Source organism: Saimiri boliviensis, chromosome 13, assembly GCF_048565385.1.
Source record: "Saimiri boliviensis isolate mSaiBol1 chromosome 13, mSaiBol1.pri, whole genome shotgun sequence".
Lineage (NCBI taxonomy): Eukaryota > Metazoa > Chordata > Mammalia > Primates > Cebidae > Saimiri > Saimiri boliviensis.
The window spans coordinates 41,463,094-41,481,752 of record NC_133461.1 but is presented as its reverse complement, the minus strand read 5'-3'; the positions used below and the strand labels follow the sequence as shown (position 1 = coordinate 41,481,752).

General features: G+C 45.0%; 1 protein-coding gene across 9 annotated transcripts in view; it reads left to right on the top strand.

Annotated features, from left to right (window-relative positions):
• The window catches only part of FHOD3 (formin homology 2 domain containing 3), a 493,523-nt gene that overhangs the window by 445,794 nt on the left and 29,070 nt on the right, over window positions 1-18,659 (top strand). For all 9 annotated transcript variants that reach the window (XM_074383563.1, XM_074383562.1, XM_039463510.2 and 6 more), the window contains 4 exons: window positions 3,353-3,511; window positions 13,425-13,607; window positions 15,553-15,672; window positions 16,524-16,685. In XM_074383563.1, the coding sequence (XP_074239664.1) occupies window positions 3,353-3,511; window positions 13,425-13,607; window positions 15,553-15,672; window positions 16,524-16,685 (624 nt within the window). The remainder of the gene's footprint in view (window positions 1-3,352; window positions 3,512-13,424; window positions 13,608-15,552; window positions 15,673-16,523; window positions 16,686-18,659) is intronic.

Genomic DNA, 18,659 nt, shown 5'->3' with positions numbered 1-18,659 from the left:
ATATCTAAGTGTTTTATATATATAAATATATATGATTAGATGATAGATAAGTAAAGCACACTTATGATATTGAGACTTCTGTCCAGGAACATGAAGATTCTCATTTATCCAAATCTTCTTTCATTACTCTCAAAAAAATGTCATTTTCTTCAAATAGAAGAAAGTTCAAGAGGTTTTTTGCTTTGTTTCCTTGTTTGGATATTTTTCGGGGGCTGTCTGGTTTCTTATCAAATGCAGAACAACTCTCTGATTCCCTAGGAAGAAGCGTCGCTTCCTCTCCTCTTCCTGATACCTGTCTGACCTCTGCCCTGTCACATCTCACTCCCTCCTTCCAGGTGCAGTCCCCTTCAAGAAGGGCATTTACATTTTCTAACATTCACAAGGACCACTCTTTCATTTCTGACCTCTGCCTTATATCCCCTTCCCATCATAGACCAATTTCTTTATTTTCAAATTTTAAACCATGGACAGCCACTGTGGCTTTCTGAACAAAGAAATGCACTAAGGAAAAGTGCCTTTTAGCAAGAGTAGGATGGATGGGTTGGGGAGAGAAGAGACTAGAAGCAGGAGGCTAGTGCTGGGCTGTTCTGAGAAGTGGGGTTCTGGGTGGTTAGGGCCCTAGTGGAGGAGGTAGGACTGGAAGAGGACAGATGGGCATGAGAGGCTTTCAGAAAGAGTGGTTCAGGCATCTCTCCAGGCTCCTAGAGTGATGGGGATGTGTGGATGAGGGGTTAAGGGCTACTGGTTCCCAAGGAATCCCTGCTGCCATCCTGTGCTCACTAGACATCTGCCACTGTGCCTCCAGATCCACATCTCCATTCTAGGCAGGAAGAAGCGGGAAGAGCACAAGCCATGCCCCACCACGTCTGTTGTTCTTTAATCAGGAAAACAAAAGCCAGAACCAAGTCATGGGGCCAGCTTCAGCTGCAGAGGGTCCAGGGAAGGAACTGATTTAACAGACACTTTGCCAGTCTGAAAAAAATCGGGGTCCTGTTGGTGAGTGGGGAAGAGGGCATGATTTGGGGTAGGTGCCCAGCAGTGCCCGAAGCAGGCCTCTAGCACCACAGTGTTGGCATTGATAGTTGTTAACATTCCTCTTCATTGCCTGTATTCAATATTTTGTCAAACCTTTCTCATTCCTTTAGCATCCCACACACAACATATTAGATTTAAAAGCTAAGTTGAGAATTTCCAGGGACTCCTGATAAGTTTCTTCAGTTAACTACATAGAAAAGAACATTTTCCCTGAAGAGGGAGGCATGTATGCCATGTGTCCCTGGGAGCCCACTGTTCAAAGCTGATGACCCCACCCACAGGAATTGCCTCTCCTGGCCACCAACAGGACCCAAAACAGCTGGGATGTTTTCAGTTGTTGTTGCTGTGGTGGTGGTGGTGGTTTTAAGAAGTTTGAGTTTATTTACAACTGCATATTTAAGGACCTAAAATAGAAATTTAGCAACTAAGTCTGGAAGATTCCAGCAGGACTTAAGCTGGACTTAAGCCTGTTTCTCCTTGATTCCTTGCTGTCCCTGGGGTTACTCTAGCTGGCTTGGCTGCTCCCAGGCCAAGCCAGGGCCCCTGCTTCAGAGAACAAGGTGAGGCTTCAGTGCAGGAGATTGGATGATGACTCAGTTGCCCAGAGGAAACCTGCCTGCACAGTGTGGTCGGAGACCCTTGGCTGAGTGAGCAGGTCTTCTGAGATGTGGCCCCATAAAAATTCCAGCCTCATCCCTGGAAGTTCTCAACAACCTAGACAAAGCCACGTCTTCTCTTCCCAGACTAGATCCTAGACATTCTCTAGGGGCTAGCCCAAGGGTCAGCCTTCCAGACCCCCTCCACCACCAGGTGAGTTGCAGTTGCTCTGCTGTTGAGCTTTCTCAATAATAGAGGACGCAGCACACCCCATTACTGTGCTGAATGTGTCTTCAGGAGATGCACAGTGCCTCATTCATCTTTGTCACTCTGGACTTGTTACATGAGTCAAAATAGCCATCCTCCCTGGTATGTTTGCCTCAAGGGAAACCTGAGCAAGAGCAAGGAGCTTGCAGAGCGAGGTCTCCTCCCACCTACCAGTGCCACCTGCACCCAACTTCCAAGAGCTAAAGAGGAAAGCTGGGGATCTTGTGGTCACAGCTCTGACCAGTGACAGGGTTAAGGCGTCACTTCACACACACTGTCTTTGTTCACTAAGGCAATCATAATAAAATGCCACACACAGGTGACCTAAACGGCAGAAATTTATTTCTCACAGTCCTGGAGACTAGGAATGCCAGATCAAGGTACTGTCCAATTTCGTTCCTGGTGAGGGCACTTTTCTTGGCTTGTAAGCAGCCACCTTCTTGCTGTGTCTTCAAGTAGCAGAGAGAGAGAGAACTACTTGCACTCTTGTCTTTTCTTATAATGACACCAGTGGCATCATGAGGACCCCACTGTCGTGACCTCATCTAAACCTAAGTAGCTACAAAGGCCCTCCCTCCAACTATCATCACTTTTGGGGGTTAGGGCTTCAACTTACGAATGTTGAGGGGACCTGAACATTCAGCTCATAACACACACTTGCCAAGCTCCCATCCTGTGCTAATTCTGGGCTGGCTGCAGAGATAAGTGAAGCCTAGGACCTGCCTCTGAGGACCAGCTAGGCCAAAAGGAAAGACACAAAAGGGCTTTATGAGAACGCCAGGACACTTCTTATTCCCTGCTCCCCTCCTAGGCCTTTAAGCCTATCTGTTCCTTATTCATCCTCACCAGTGCGTGCCCTTTCATTTCTTTTCCTCAGAAGGCCCCTCTTCATTCATGAACGGGCAGCTGCACAGAGGTCTAAGTGCACAGCACTGGTGCTCTGGTATATGGGGCATGGAATGTTTGGTGAGGCAAGCGCTTTGAGGCAGTAGAGCTGGAGATCCGGAGGGGCGGACAGGCCATTGGTGCCATAGTCTCCCTATTGATCCTCTCTTCTCAGCGTGTAAACCAGCTCTCTCTGGGCACACACCATATGCATGAAACCCAACCAAGACACATTCTGACACCTCAAAGCCCACAGGAAAGGAACTCTGAAAGGTTTTGATTTTGTTTTCACTGCTTCTATGGAAAAAGGATTTTTTTTCTTGCAAAATATCACACTTTTTCCAATTGAAGGAAAATCCATTTTATTTTGTTATGTGTCTTGAGTCTTGAAGTTCTGTTGCCGACCCAAGCTTGGCGGCTCCTCAGAGCTAATCCCTGATCCCTTCTCAGCTGAACTGGAGCCATTTGTTTTCGTTTCTAAATCAGTAGTGAGTGCTTTTAATAATGAAATGCAGGAAGGACCCAAGATGATGCATTAATCTTAGATTCTCCTTGTTTTATCACTAAGAAAACTGCTGCAGATGGGAAAAGGCAAGAGATCATTGTTCTGGATTCCAAGAGGAGTAACGCCATCAATATTGGTCTGACGGTGCTGCCCCCTCCAAGGACAATTAAGATCGCCATTTTGAATTTTGATGAATATGCCTTAAACAAAGAAGGAATTGAGGTAAGGGAAGCTCTATTAAGCATTATTTGTATTTTATAATATGCTGCATGTCCACATTTCAAAAGGTCCATTGGTACCTTTCTGTCCTCAACTAGACACTGAATGTGGTTAATAATTCTTACATGTGTTAAACTTTTTGAGGGGAGAGGGAGCCTCACTTTGTCCACGAAGTTCAGCAATCTTCACCCAGGTTCATTTACCAATGTCCCTCTGACCACGTTCTGCCTACCTCAAAATGAAAGAAGAATATGATAACCTCCTTGGGAGGCCACTAGGGTCTTCTTTCATGTCATTTTAAACCACATAACGTTTAACAAACACTTTCAAAGGTAAGATTTTCAGTACACACACACATTCATGTAAGAACTTTCTTGGCATTTGTTGGGGTACAGAGAGACACGTTTCATTTGATAAGCCGCAGAACCCAAGCCAGCTGAGGCTTTAGCATTTGATGATCTGAATGTCACAAAGTGAAGAGAGATTGGATGGCTTGGCTGTGACCACACAGCTGGTAGCTGGAGGCAGGATTCACCTGCTGGGCTTGGGTTTGTGTTCTTCCACAAGCCATGCTCTCCCTCCACTGTGGGTTGGTGCCAGTTTGTAGCAGGTTAAATCTCTTATTATAATATGAAAAGAGTGGGCAGAGCCAATGTGCCCTACCCACCCGATTCCTACAGAAAGGTATTATAGCTTGGGGGCCCACTGGGTCAGAGTGGGGATCTGGGGACACTGCTTTGTGGCATTGGGTGGCACCTAACCCATCCTCCTATTGTCAGGGAGCCCCAGACTCCTTTAAAGCCTCTCCATGATTGGGGTTCATCTTCTGTTTGAGAGACTGGGGCATGGACAGACCCAATGATGCCTAACTCCAAAGAGGGAGAGCAACCCTTCTACAGAGAAGTTGAGAGTGAAGGAGGAATCAGACCTCTGGCCAGAATCACCCACAGCCCCGGGAATGGGAAGGAGTCGTGGGCACACAGTATGCAGAGGGGTCTGCACCCAGTCCCTCAGGCATGCCTTCATGCTTCGGAAGGAAGGAACCTTCAAAGAAAAAACCTTTCCTAGATGCCTGAACTGCATTGAATAGCAACCCCCAAATTCATGCCCACCCAGGATGTGACCTTATTTGGAAAAAGGATCTTGCATATGTAATCAAGTTGAGATTAGGTCATACTGGATTCAGGTGGGCTCTAAATCCAATGACTAGTATCCTTATAAAAAGAAAGAAGATGGCCAGACACAGTGGCTCATGCCTATAATCCCAGCATGAGGTAGGCGGATTATGAGGTCAAGAGATCGAGACCATCCTGGCTAACATGGTAAAACCCCATCTCTACTCAAAATATAAAAATCAGCCAGGCGTGGTGGCATGTGCCTGTAGTCCCAGCTACTCGGGAGGCTGAGACGGAGAATCGCTTGAACCTGGGAGGTGGAGTTTGCAGTGAGCCAAGATCATGCTACTGCATTCCAGCCTGGGCAACAGAGCAGGACTCCTTCTCAAAAGAAAAAAAAAAAACGGAAAAGGGAGGTTTGAACACAGAGAGGAGAATGCTATTTGAAGACAGAGAACGTGTGGAGAGACATACAGAATGCCATGTGATGATAGAGGTGGAAATTAGAGTGATGTCTTTACAAGCCAAGGAATGCCACCAACAGCAGCTGGAAAGAAGCAAAGTTCATCCCTTGGAGCCTTTGGAGACAGTATGGTCCTGCTGATACCTTGATTTTGGACCTCTGGATTCTAGGGCTTTGAGAGAATACATTTCTGTTGTTTAAGCCACCCAGTTGGTGATACTTTATTACGTCAGCCCTAAGAAACCCATATAAGGCCTAAGCAGTTCTACTCTGAGAAACACACACACCCTGTTCCAGGAACAGGTACAATAAGGGAAATGTACTTCTTTCCCGGCAGAAGAAGTTGTGCCCTGAGCTCTGGAGCCAGGCCAGGCGGCAAAGCCGGTCAGCATGTCCATGTGTGTTCTCTATCTTCAAATAGCATTCTCCTTTCTGTGTTCAAATTTCCTTCTTCTTATTAGGATATCGGTCATTGGATTTGGGGCCCACTCAAATCCAGGAATCCAGCCAATCAAGAGAGTGAGGGCATACAACAGACCAGAGCAAGGGGTATGAAGGAGTGAATGGGTGATAGCCGGGAGAAAAAGAGAGACTGAGGCAGCTGCCAGACTGCAGGAAGGGGCAGGTCAGGCCTCAGTGTGATGCAACCCACTCTGGGACCCTCCTAGAGAGCAAGGGAGGAGAAGGGCAGTGGCCTGCTGTTAGGTGGACCTGGATGTACCAAGTGCAAAGTGTCTGTCCTCTAGAGAAGAGAAGGCAGTGGCTCTTGGACCATCCTATTCACACAACAAGATCCGTTAGAGAGCACAAATGCTTCAGATTCAGACAGAGAGAGGCTACAAAGATAGCCGGAGCCAGCCTGATTAGAGGAATATAAGGACAACTGTCCCCTTTAATAATATTTCTCTTCCTCGTCATGAGAACTTGAAAGTCCATCAGGAGAAATGGATTCTTTTGGTTCTGCCAGTGTTCGTTCCTGAAATGCAACTCTCCCCAGGTGGGGAAAGTTTCAGATACAGTAAGTTACTCGAATTCTAGAATGAACCAAATTACTCTTTTTTCTTGTCTGGCTGGTTTCCAATTGAGCATGCTTTTGATTCAGGAAGAAATAATTATAGCTATGATGCTGACAGATATGGGAATAGCAGCACAGCACCAAATCTGACTTTCATAGGATTTTTACTGTGGGCCAGTCAGCAAGTAGGTGCCTGCCACAGATTCTCATCAAAGCTTATGAGATATATATGCTCTCCACTATGAGGATGAAGAACGGGAGTCCCAGCATTAGTCTGTGTCCAGGCTCCCAAGCCAGTGAGCTGGAGAGCCCAGGAGCCGGGATGGGGGCTCTGAAGCCTGAATCCAGAATACAGGCCGCAGTTTTGGGGGTTGGCTGGCCCCATAGGGGCCCTCTATGCCTGGTTTGTATGCCGCAGAGACTAAGAGGGAATTTGAAAGGGGAGGGAGAGACATGAACAAAGTAGCGCAGCCCTCTTCACTGTGCTGCTTACATTTGCTCCCTGGGAGTAGCTGACTTACGGAGCAATCTGAAGTGAGCAGACACAGCCACAGGAAACACTGGTAGCCCTGACTGAGATTTAATTGCATTGTGAGTCCTCAGTAAATTCAGTCACAATGACATAGAGAGTTACGTTTTTACATTCTTTTCTAAAGCAGGTTTCTCAACTTCAGTGCTACTGGCATTTTGGGTTAGACAGCGCTTTGTCGTAGGAGGCTTTCCTGTGCATTTATAGTATGTTTAGCACATCCCTGGCCTGTACCCATTAGACGCCCGTAACACCTACCTACCCTCCCTCCACAACCAAAACTGTCTCCATACGTTGTCACGTGCCCCCTAGGAGCAAAGTCACCTGGGTTGAGAGACCCTGATCTAAAAGCTGCCTATGTGAATGCAAAGACTATGTAGACCCCTCAGCACTCCCCAGTCACAGCTGAGAAGGCTCCAGTGGACAGCCCTCTTGGAGAATGTGGAATCCAGGGGACTCTCAGGCATCACCTATTGTCTTGGGCCATTGATCTCAGGAACCTGAGAGGCAGAGATGATCTAGACCCACATGCCAAACCAATACCCAGAGCTTGTTTTCTAGGCTTGTTCAAGAGTTAAATCATGACTGAGACGCGATGTAATTGGGTACATACAGATCTTTGTTAATGAGATTTCCAGCTTGCACCCAAAGGGCCTTTAGCCAAACTGTCTGCTTCTCAGATGCAGGCACTGTAGCATGGCACCACAGCTTAATGGGGTCGTCTGAAAACTCTGTATACCTAAACATAATTAGAATGTTTTCATCCTGTGGCTTTGCTTAGCAACCCAATGGTATGTATCCACGTTGTCATGAAAACCTGAAGGAATAAGTAGTTAACTTCATTAAGAAAGTCATTTTTCATAAGAGTATTAAACTTCAGAAAATCATTTTGCAGCCATCTCTAATTATCATTAATGATATTTCCCCAAGTAAAATGGCATCAAATTATCATAAATGGAAGTATAATGATTTTTTCTTTTTCTTTCTTTTCTAATTTTTTATAGAGTCTGTGTCCACTCAAAAAGTAGCACAATTGAATGGTCCCAAGCAACATTTAACTTGGCCTAATTTGGCCGCCAGTCCAATCAGCATCCTAGAAACAGTTTTCTTTGGCCACAGATAAAAAGTGACAGCATCTTGAAAGCAGTTGACCCTGCACAGTGCCTGTCCACAGGTGCCCAGCTGCATGGGTGCTAGACACACACAGAGGAGGGTGACCACAGAAAGTCACAGTTGGCTCAGCAGTGCCAGGGAACCAGAATATCCTGATGACTGACTGGCTTAGCTGCACCATTAGTTTGCATTTGTTTGAATTTATTCAGTATTAAGTTAAATCCCCATGAACTTTGGAGCTAGTGCTAGAAACTAGAGGCAGCCCTTGGGTTCTTCTCTAGCTCTGCCTTGGTTGATCCAGCTTAGCTTCAGGCAAATCATTTTATCTGTGAGTTTGATAAAATAATTTCTGCTCTAATGTGCCTCAATTAGTAATAAGAGTGAAAGGATACTATCAAGATGCTTTAAAACTTTTTTTTTTAAGTTGCTACAGGAAAGTAAGTACATGGATAGAATGTTGTTTTCTCATGCAAATATGCACATTGTATGCAAACCAGGCATAGCTCTTAGGGCTTCAACTTTCTGCTGTGGTCACCAAAATCCTTGTGGTAGATGCTTATACAAAGCTGTAGCTAGGGTTCTATTTAAAACTCACAGGGCAAAAGAATTACTCATTATGGTTTCATGTGCAGGTAAATGAAATGGCCAAACCCAATGATATTTGGGTCTATTTTTTTTTAAAGGTGATTTCTGCATTTTTCTCCAAAATACATGACTTTCAGATACAAAAGCAAATATACTTAGAGCAGTGCTAGAGGGATACTGTCTAGGAGAAAGCTGAAAACATGGAGGTTATCACATTGAAACAAGAAATTTTCCCTGACCCCTTCATGGGCCCGCTGATGGGGGTGTCTTGCTTACTCAGCCTGCAGTCCTCAACCCCTCTGGGGAGTGAGAGGACACAGGTAAGCCAGTGCAGGAGCCAGGGCAAGTATTTTTGCTCTTCTGGGCACCAGCAAGAGCAAAACTCTTGTGTGGGCCCTGCAGCAGCATGTGGCAGGGAGTACCCACAACCTGGAAACCCCAGAGGGCATGTGTTACAGTGTGCTCTTTTAGCTTTGCCATTGCTGACGGCTTAAGTGTTAAACAGCTCAGTGGGCCCTCTGCCTTTTCATGTGAGGTGGTTGCTCTCCACCAGTGAGGGCAGAGGGTCAGTCTGACATCTTTTAGTATCCACATCTGTGGCACCAGAGCTCTTGTTTGGCGTCCAGAAAGAATCAGGTCGCACAAATGAATTGAAGAATGGTGAAAACAGAGGGTTTTATTGCCAATGAAAGTGGCTCTCAGCAGGAAGGGGAGCTGGAAAGGGGATGGAGCAGGAAAGTGAGCTTCCCCCAGAGTCTGACCATCCTGGCTATATTCCACTTCAAAGCAGTGCTGTCAGAAACAGCCTCTCTCTGACATCAAACCACAATCTCTGATGTCCTGCTGCTTCTCCTCTTCTCCCCTTCTCTCCTCTACGCCAGTGAAGCCTGAGGTTTTTATGGGTACGGAATGGGGGTGGGGCAGACCCAGGGTGGTTTTGGAAAAGGCAACATTCAAGTGGGAAAATGGGGATGTAAAGTTCTCACTTTGGACCAAGGTTCCAGGCTTGAGGGTGGGTCCTGGCAATTCTAGGCTTTTTCTGCCTAGAATTTCTCTGCTCCCTGTCCCTATCAACATATTGGTCTTGTTTGATGTTTGCTTTCCTGTGAAATGATGATCATAAAATTACCAATAAATCTACTGATGTAGAAAAGCAAGTTAAAATATACTATCTCATACTCATCACATTATCATCTGCTCATGAAAAACAAGGGCCGTCGGCTCATAGGAGAGGCTCATAGGAGGTAGCTTTAACCTGCCATCCCTCTATCTTACAGCTATTCTTATTGTCAGTGATGTGTAAAAAATAAAATCAACTGGCAGGTGGCAGCCTCATAAATCTTCAACTCAATGTTAAAATAGTATAAATTACAGAAATGAAAAACAAAAAGAAGAATGATTGCTTTTGCAAAGGAACAAAGCAACAAAATTTATCACAGGAAGAAGTCTTCTGAAGGTTGTATAAAGTGTTAATGGTTTTTCATTTTGAAATTTTGGTCATACCAAAAACAATGGCAGTGCTAAAGAAATCAAAATACAAATTTTAATGAAGCATTTATTTTAAAACCTAGTCGAGTTTAAATCACGCATATTTTTAAAGAGGCAACATCTGCTGAAAGTGTCTTGCCTATCTCTTAATGCCATTTGTGTGAGCAGGTGGGACATGTGCCAGGTTGTAGCCAAGCAAGGAGCACTGCCACCACATATCTCTCCAGATGCTCAAATTCTACCTGAAGCCTCAGGTGATTGGAGCCTGGGTGAAGGGACAGTTGGAGAGGGAATTGTCTCAGGCTTACCTTCGACAACTTTACACTGGCTACAGCCTGAATTCACATCTGCAATGCAGTTTTGCCTCACTGACTTCTGATAAACTACTAAGGCAGCCCTGTCTGTTAACAGCCTCATCAAGCCCAGGACTACATCTATCCCAACCAAATACATCCTGATGCATACTTGTGTCAACAGCTGCATATGCAGGGACTGTGGTGTCAAGAGTCCTGTTTCTCATTTTTTTTTAAAGTTTTTGAACTAATAAAGAGTACAGTTGACTTTTCTGATATGTGGTTCTGTGAGTTTTAAAGCATGTAAATTCAGGCAATGACCACTGCAATCAGGATTTAAAATAGTCCCATTTTCCAACAAAACTCTTGTATTGCCCTTTTGTAGTTGTACCCTCAACCCATCTCTGGCACATGGTAACCACTTATTTATTCCCCATCATTATGGGTTTGTCTTTTCAAGAATGCCCTGTAAATAGCATGTAACCTTTTGAGACTGGCTTCTTTCACTCAGCATGATGCCTTTGAGATTCATTCAAGTCATTGTACACATCTATAGTTTGTTCATTTCGTTGCTGAGTGCTATTGCATTGTAGGGAATCTACTACATTTATATATTCACTGCTCAAGAATGTTTAGCTTGGTCCAGTTTTTGGCCATTAAGAATAAAGCTACTAATATTCATGTACAAGTGTTTGTGTGAATGTAAGTTTCCATTTTTCTAGGGTAAATACCCAGGAATGGAATTGCTAGGTCATATGATAATTCTACGTTTAATCTTTTGAGGAACTATAGCTTGCCCTCTATTCTCTAACAGTGTCTATCACAAAGCAAAAGTTTTTAATTTGGATAAAGTTCAGTTTATTAACCTATTCTTTTTTAGTATCATGTATAAGGATTTTTTGCCTAACATTGGTTATGAAGGATTTCCCTTATGTTTTCTTCTAAAAGTTTCATAGTATTCCATTTTATTTTTAGATCTGTGATCCATTTTGAGTTTGTTTATGTATATGGTGTAAAGTTTAACTTGTGGTTACTTTTTTTGCATATAGAGCCTAGTTGTTCTAACACCATTTGTTGAAAATAATATCCTCTGTCTATTGAATTGCCTTGCACCTTTTTCAGAATCAGTGGGCCATATTTGTGTGTCTTGTTCAGAACTGTTGGCTCTGTCCCATAGATCTAGGTGTCTATTCTTTTAGCAATGACATATTGTCTTAATTACTGTAGCTTTTTATTTATTAAAGTCAAGTTATATGATTTCTCCAAGGTTACTCTTTTTCAAATGTGGTTGTTCTAGTTCTTCTGCTTTACCATGTAACTTTTAGAATCAGCAGGACTTGTTTTCTGGTCCAACCCTGATGACCAAAACAGGATCTGGTTCAGATGGGATAAAGAAAAAAAAAAAACCTGACAAAAACCACAGATAGCGACAAAAGCAATCCTTAGCTGCTCTCATTGCTCACTGGTATAACATACTCCCACTAGAACCCTGAGAATTTATAAATGCCATCGCAACAACCCAGAAGTTACCACCTCTTTCCATGACAAGACCCAAAACTTACTGCTCCTTTCCTAAAGAGTTCTTAACAACCCACCCCTCAATTTGTGTTGACCTGACCTTTAATTTGCATATAATTGAAAACAGATTTATGTGAGTATAAATACAGTTGTTGAAAGCCCATACTTTGCTGATTCTGGGCACACTTCCTATGAGTCAGCCCTGCTCCAGAAGGAGAAGTACTGTTCAATAAAAAATTTCAGTCTATCACCACCAGTTTGCCCTTGAATTCTTTCCTGATTAAAGCCAAAAACCTTCCCAGACTACTCACCTGTCCTGCATCATATATCCACAAAAGTCACGCTGGTATTTTGATTGTAATTGAATTAAATCTGTAGACCAGTTCTGGAAGAATTAACATCTTGTCTGTGTTGAGTCTTTTAATCCATAAACATAGTATGTCATTCTGTTTATTTATTATTTGTATCTATTTTATTGCTTTCATCAGCATTTTCTAGTTTCCAGCATAAAGATACTTAACAGGATTTTTTAGAGTTATACCTATGTGTTTTACTGTAAATAGCGTTTCTTTAAAAAATTAGTTCATTATAAATTTATAGATAATGAACTAATAAGATGGATTTTTGTGTATTGACCCTATATCATACAACCTGTTAAACTCACTTTTTTGTTTTAGAACTTTTTTGTAGATTCCTTGTAGTTTTTTATGTAGACAATTAGGACATCTATGTGTATGAGCAGTTTTTTCCTTTCCAGTCTGTATGCCTTTTATGTGCCTGGCTAAGATTTCCATGTGATATTAAATAGGAATGGTAAAAGTAGACATGAGAAATTTTACTTTAAAAAAAAAATGTAATCACAAAGGAACTTGAGTGTATGAGAATCATAAGCATTCTGGTGCCTTTTTGCCTTCTCTGCCTTCCACAATTGATTTTTACCAGAAACAAATAAAAGTAAAAAGACGTACTTTTTTGCCAGGCGCGGTGGCTCAAGCCTGTAATCCCAGCACTTTGGGAGGCCAAGGCAGGTGGATCACGAGGTCGAGAGATCAAGACCATCCTGGTCAACATGGTGAAACCCTGTCTCTACTAAAAATACAAAAAACTAGCTGGGCGTGGTGGCGCATGCCTGTAATCCCAGCTACACAGGAGGCTGAGGCAGGAGAATTGCCTGAACCCAGGAGGCGGAGGTTGCGGTGAGCCGAGATCGTGCCATTGCACTCCAGCCTGGGTAACAAGAGCGAAACTCCATCTCAAAAAAAAAAAAAAAAAAAAAAAGATACACTTTTTTCATTAGTTTGTATTTGTAGATACCATCATTTTTTCTGCGATCAGACTTAAGTTTACTATTACTTAAGGTATTATCATTTCTATGCAAGTTTTGAAATATAGTTAAAATAGTTATATGTCATATGAACAAAAGTCAGTCTGACTTCTTTGAAAATGATTCATTTTTTGTAAGCTTTTAATTTAATCCAGGAGAAGTACTACAAAGCAAAGCTTTTGACATGTCTTACTCTACTTCCTAGGGAATAGGGAGCTGTTCTCTAATCTTGTATCTTGTCTTTCATCTTTCTGTCAACTCGCATCTCCCTTCCTTGCCTAGAATGTCCTTTGTGTGCAAGACCTTGAAAACGGGTCAAGTTGCTTCAGGTACATTTGGTTTATGACAATATAACACCTGCACATATCTCTATTACCTGGTTGGAAAATTATAATGTAAATTTTATAACATTGAAGGGGCAGGGGAGAGCCTATCACTAAGAGAAAATATACTATATCACCTCCTATTTCCAGAAAATTCTAACGATGATTCCCACTGACGAAGAGAAGCAGAAAATCCAGGAAGCTCAGCTGGCCAACCCTGAAATGCCCTTGGGCAATGCAGAGCAGTTTCTCCTTACCCTCTCCTCCATCAGCGAGCTCTCCGCGAGGCTTCACCTCTGGGCATTCAAAATGGATTATGAAACCACAGAAAAGGTAAGCTCTCAGTAAGAGAGGCAACCAATCCCACATCCACAGTGTAGAGAAAGGCAATTTTTCACTGATCAATGTTAAGACAGTGAAATATCATTCTTGGCAGAGGGTGCAGAGGGTCAGTTGACAATGAGGAAGTTGTGTGTACACCAAGTGATCAGCAGCTGGCCAATGAGGGCTGATTCTAAAGTGTCTGCTTGGCACCAGCCTCAGACACTAGATTGTGGGCACCAGATGACTGATCAAAAAACAAAACAATTACATTTTTTCAGATCATACATTATCCTTGTAGAAAATGTGGAAAATACAGAAAAGCACAATATAGAAAATTTCCTGTAATCCTTCCTCCTGATAATAATCACCTAAACCGCCAGTGACTATGGCAATCAGCAGGTCTTTGGGTCCCTTGGAAACAATATCCCTGGTAGAAAGTTGAAGGTGATGCCTATTGCAAACGTTTGGAAGGAGAATAGAAGAAACGGGGCCTTAATGGAGAAAGCTTTAGGAGACTCCTCCTGAGAATGCAGAGGACATTGGCATCCTCTCTGGAATGGGGCAGGGGGAGTTTGTTACAGACTGTACAGAAAGAGCCAGTGGAGAAGAAAAGGGAGAGATGAAAAGTGCACTGTGTGGGATCTTAGTTGAGAGGAAGTACCCAGAGAAGACAGATTCTAAAGCCCAGGTAGGCTGGGTGCAGTGGCTCACACCCATAATCCCAGCACTTTGGGAGGTTGAGGCAGGAGATGGCTTGAAGCCAGGAGTTCAAGACCAACCTGGGCGTCATAGTGAGACCCTATCTCTACAAAAATTTTTAAAACTTAGCTGGGTGTGGTGGTATATACTTGTAGTCCTAGCTACTTGGGAGGCTGAGGTGGGAGGATCACTTGGGGCCAGGAGTTCAAGGCTGCAGTGGGCTATGATTACCTTACTGTACTCCAGCCTAGGCAACAGAGTGAGACCCTCATCTCTAAAAAAGAAAAATAATTAAGTCAAGTGGAGAGTCTTCGTGGTCTCCATCTTTTGGCAAAGGAAAGAGCAAGGTCCTATAGTGAGGGCCAGATATGTGGTGGTGGGTGTGGGGGGGGCTTTAGGGGGGAACCACAGTATTCATCAGGAAGTCAAGCAGAGATCAAGACACCTAGGACTGCTGAGATGACTGTTACGACTGGGTCACAAGACCACCGAGCATGCTCAGGTGACTTTCTCTAGCCAAGGGAGGTAACATCATGGAGAACACAGAACACTGGGTCAGCCTGGCAGGATCTGGCCTGGGGAAATTGAAGCTGAACCTCCTGGCTTTGGGATATAGGCTAGGGGAGAGCTTCAGTCAAGACAAAGGGATGGAGGCCCCAGAATAACAGCAGAGAGGGTAGGGGAGGTGGAGGCTATGAGGTTACAGGGCAGGCTGGAGGTCTGAGGGATGGGGATTATGAAGGCAGTGGAGTAGTGAGGATAGGCCCAGGCTGAGAGGTGGCTAGCCATGGAGTGCATTGAGGGGAGGAGGAGGCCTGGGGCACTTCAGGGACACGGAGGCCACAACTTTCTTTGTCAATCTGCCTGGAAGGAGAAAAAGCAAAGAGAAAGACTATGGTCTAGAAGCCGAAGGAAGACGGGGAGGAAGAGTGTCCCAGAAGTCAGCCACAGCCAGGAAGGAGAGTCAGAGGAGGGCGTTCCCTGAGGGTCCTGCTTGAGCTTGCACAGTGGGCAGGAACGGGGAGTCCAGAGCCTTTGTCACCCCAGCACAAGCTCCTTTTGGTCTCTACTGCAGAGTCTGGGGAGTAGAGGCTTTCCCTGCCACTTGTTTCCATACCTAGGAGCAGTGCTCACCACGGGGGATCACCTCATGCTCGGAGAATACTGCTTGTTATTCCCGTATACAAAAAGTCAAAAGAAAATCGTGAAGCCAAAGTGTACATTCTTTATCATCTAATTTTTTTTTAACTGAAAGGAAGTTGCAGAACCACTCCTAGACCTGAAGGAAGGAATAGACCAGTTGGAGAACAATAAAACCTTGGGCTTTATCCTGTCTACTCTCTTAGCCATTGGGAACTTTCTAAATGGAACTAATGTAAGTCTTCCCCATCCCTCATCCTGAGGGACCCCTTGTCACGAAATCCCTGCCCATCAATCGCTGATGAATGTTGTACCTCAGGTCTCCCAAAGCACAGAACAACTGACTTTTGTGTCTTCTTGCTGAAAATCTAGAAGGAATTCTGTTCTTAAGATATCAGGGCCTTTTTATTTCAACCTGTGTCTTGTTACAAAGAAGAAAATGGAAAAAAACCACACACACTATTCTTTACGAAGTGTAACTACTCTCAAATTTGACATTGGAAAACTTTCTTCTACCCCATTTTTTTCTGAGCTTATCACTCAAATGTTCATGCTTATATGCATTTTGATGCTTAAAGAAAAACAGCTTTTTGAAAAAACCTTTTTTAAGTTCCGGGGTATATGTACAGCATGTGCAGGTTTGTTATGTAGGTAAATGTGTGCCCTAGTAGTTCGCTGCATCTGTCAACCCATCACCTAGGTATTAAGCCTGGCATGCATTAGCTATTAAGAAAAGCAACTTTTTCAAATTGGCCCAGCTTTAGCCAGGAAGTAGACAACAACAGGCAAAGGGAGGAAGAAGTCAATATGCAGATGCCAGAGCCCAGTCCCACAGCACCTTGATTTAGGGGTGAGCCCAGGGAAGTGGCTCATGACTGTGGTGGGAAAGGGCTAGAGGCTCCCTCATTCTCACTGTGGCTGGCCCATGTGTGATCAGCCATGGATCATAGAGTGTGTGGCCTGAGGAGCTTCAGCCACAGAGAAGCTGAACGTTGGGCTACTGCTGCCAGGAATCAATTATAACCATCTGTGCTATTCTCTAAGAGCCCGTGTGATACTTGTCTTTTATTGATATTTGTGCAACAGGCCAAAGCATTTGAGTTAAGCTACCTCGAGAAGGTTCCAGAAGTCAAAGACACAGTGCACAAGCAGTCGCTTCTCCACCATGTGTGCACCATGGTGGTGGAAAACTTCCCAGACAGCTCCGATCTGTACTCGGAGATCGGGGCTATCACCAGGTCAGCCAAGGTAGGTTTACAGACGCGAGGAGTGGGCCTGGTCTTGCTGCAGCCATGGGGTCTTTATCAGTCATCCTCGAGGATCACGTGCCCTATTAAGGAAAATGCCCAAGTGCTGCCTGCATTCCCTGCTCTGGAGTTTGTAAATATGATTTGTTTCATGGCATTTCTAATGAACTTTTTCCTATCTCTGGTTCTCGGTCAGATTCTTTCCTACTGAGGTATGCAAGGCAAGCCTGCCATCCCATTCCTAAACCCTGCGTCCACTGTTGAGCAGTGTTACTCACCAGGCTGGATTCTCCAGAACACTAAAACAGCACACTTTGTCTTAGGTGGGCAACCATGTTAAAAATATGCAATTTGGCTCTTCCTAATGACCTTGCAGTGAGGTGTGGAGCCAGAAAACAGGGTCCTCCCAGCCCCTGCTCCCCACAGATCAGCTGTCCCTATGATCTTGCCCAGAGGGAACATTTTTATAGGCCTATAAACAGTATATGGCCTTGGCCCTCAGATGCAAGCTCTTAAAGCAAGTGCAGAGTTAATATCTTCATGAGTGTATGCTTCATTAGAAAAGAGACAGTTGCAGTATGTGGACACCCAGCTGCCTCTAGTGCAGGGGGTCACTGAGGCTGACCAACTCCTGGAGGGATCCCAGACACACCAGAACTGGAAGATGTGAAGGTCTTGGGATTACAGGAAATGGGCTAGGGGAGGAGGCAGGGGTGGAAGAGACCCTTAAATAGAGCACAGGAGCCAAGCCAGTGTGGAGGAACCTTCTAGAAATACCTGTGGCTGGAGCATGAGAGCTAGAAGTGCTGGGGTGTGTTGGAATCCAGCATGAGAGGAAGAGAGAAAGTGGTGGGCAGAGGTGGGGAAGGATGTGGGGTGGCTGCCGAGGCCTGCTTCAAGGGGCCCTTCCTGTCTGCCTTCTGCCACAGCCCTGGCTTGTGGGTACCTGGTGGCCGAGAGCCTGTGGCTCCTCCATCTACTTCCAGAGCCACAGGCTGGCCTCTGCCAGGTGCACGGAGCAGGGGACCCTGAACTAGCCTATCAGAATTGTTTCCTAAGCCTCATTGTATCATGAGAAAGCCAAGCCTTTCCTGTCTGGACTCTGGATTCCTTTGATTTCAGACAAATCCTTTTCCTCCAAGTGCCATGAACTCCTGTGTACCTGAATCCCAGAGCTCTGCCTAAACTAACTTTCTCTTTTTGATGCATTAGCATCAGGAAGGCCAGTACCTATGGCATCTTGCATTCCTCATCTGCCTCGTTCCAGACGTTACACTGCGTGTCTTCATGCTGTTGGTGCCACAGATTCTCTCACAGAATCCACCTTTGTGGACTTGTTCCCCTCCATTGTCCTTCTAAGTGTGGGCCTGGAGGTCTGAGTTCACTCCAGCAAGTCCCCTGTGGGCGTTCAGCAGGCCCAGCTCGTTGCCTCTGTCAGTGGCCCCTAAGCATCAAGGCTTACCTCCGCACCCCTACTCAACTCCGCGCTCATCCCTCTTAGCCCCTCCCCGCTGCACCCTCCTCGCACCTACCCGCTCACCTGCCCAACACCCTCCAGGTACCTCCTGCTTACCCCATTCTGCACCCACCACGCCCCTCCCACTCACCCCACCCTGCACCCTCAGCGCAACTCCCGCTCACTCCCGCAATACCCTTCACGCACCTCCCACTCACCCTCCCAACCCCCCCCACCCTCCACACACCTCCCGCTCACCCCTGCAACACCCTCCGCGCACCTCCCCCTCACCCCCACAACAAGCAACACCCTCCAGGCACCGCACCTCCCGCTCACCCCGAGCACCTCCTGCTGCTCTGGCTTTTGTTTGCTGGACCTAGCCTTTCTCACCTTAACTACTTTCCATCCACCTCAGTCCCCTCCCTTCAGCTTACCCACTTATTTATCTGTTTCTTTTTTTTTTTTTATTGCATTTTAGGTTTTGGGGTACATGTGATGAACATGCAAGATTGTTGCATA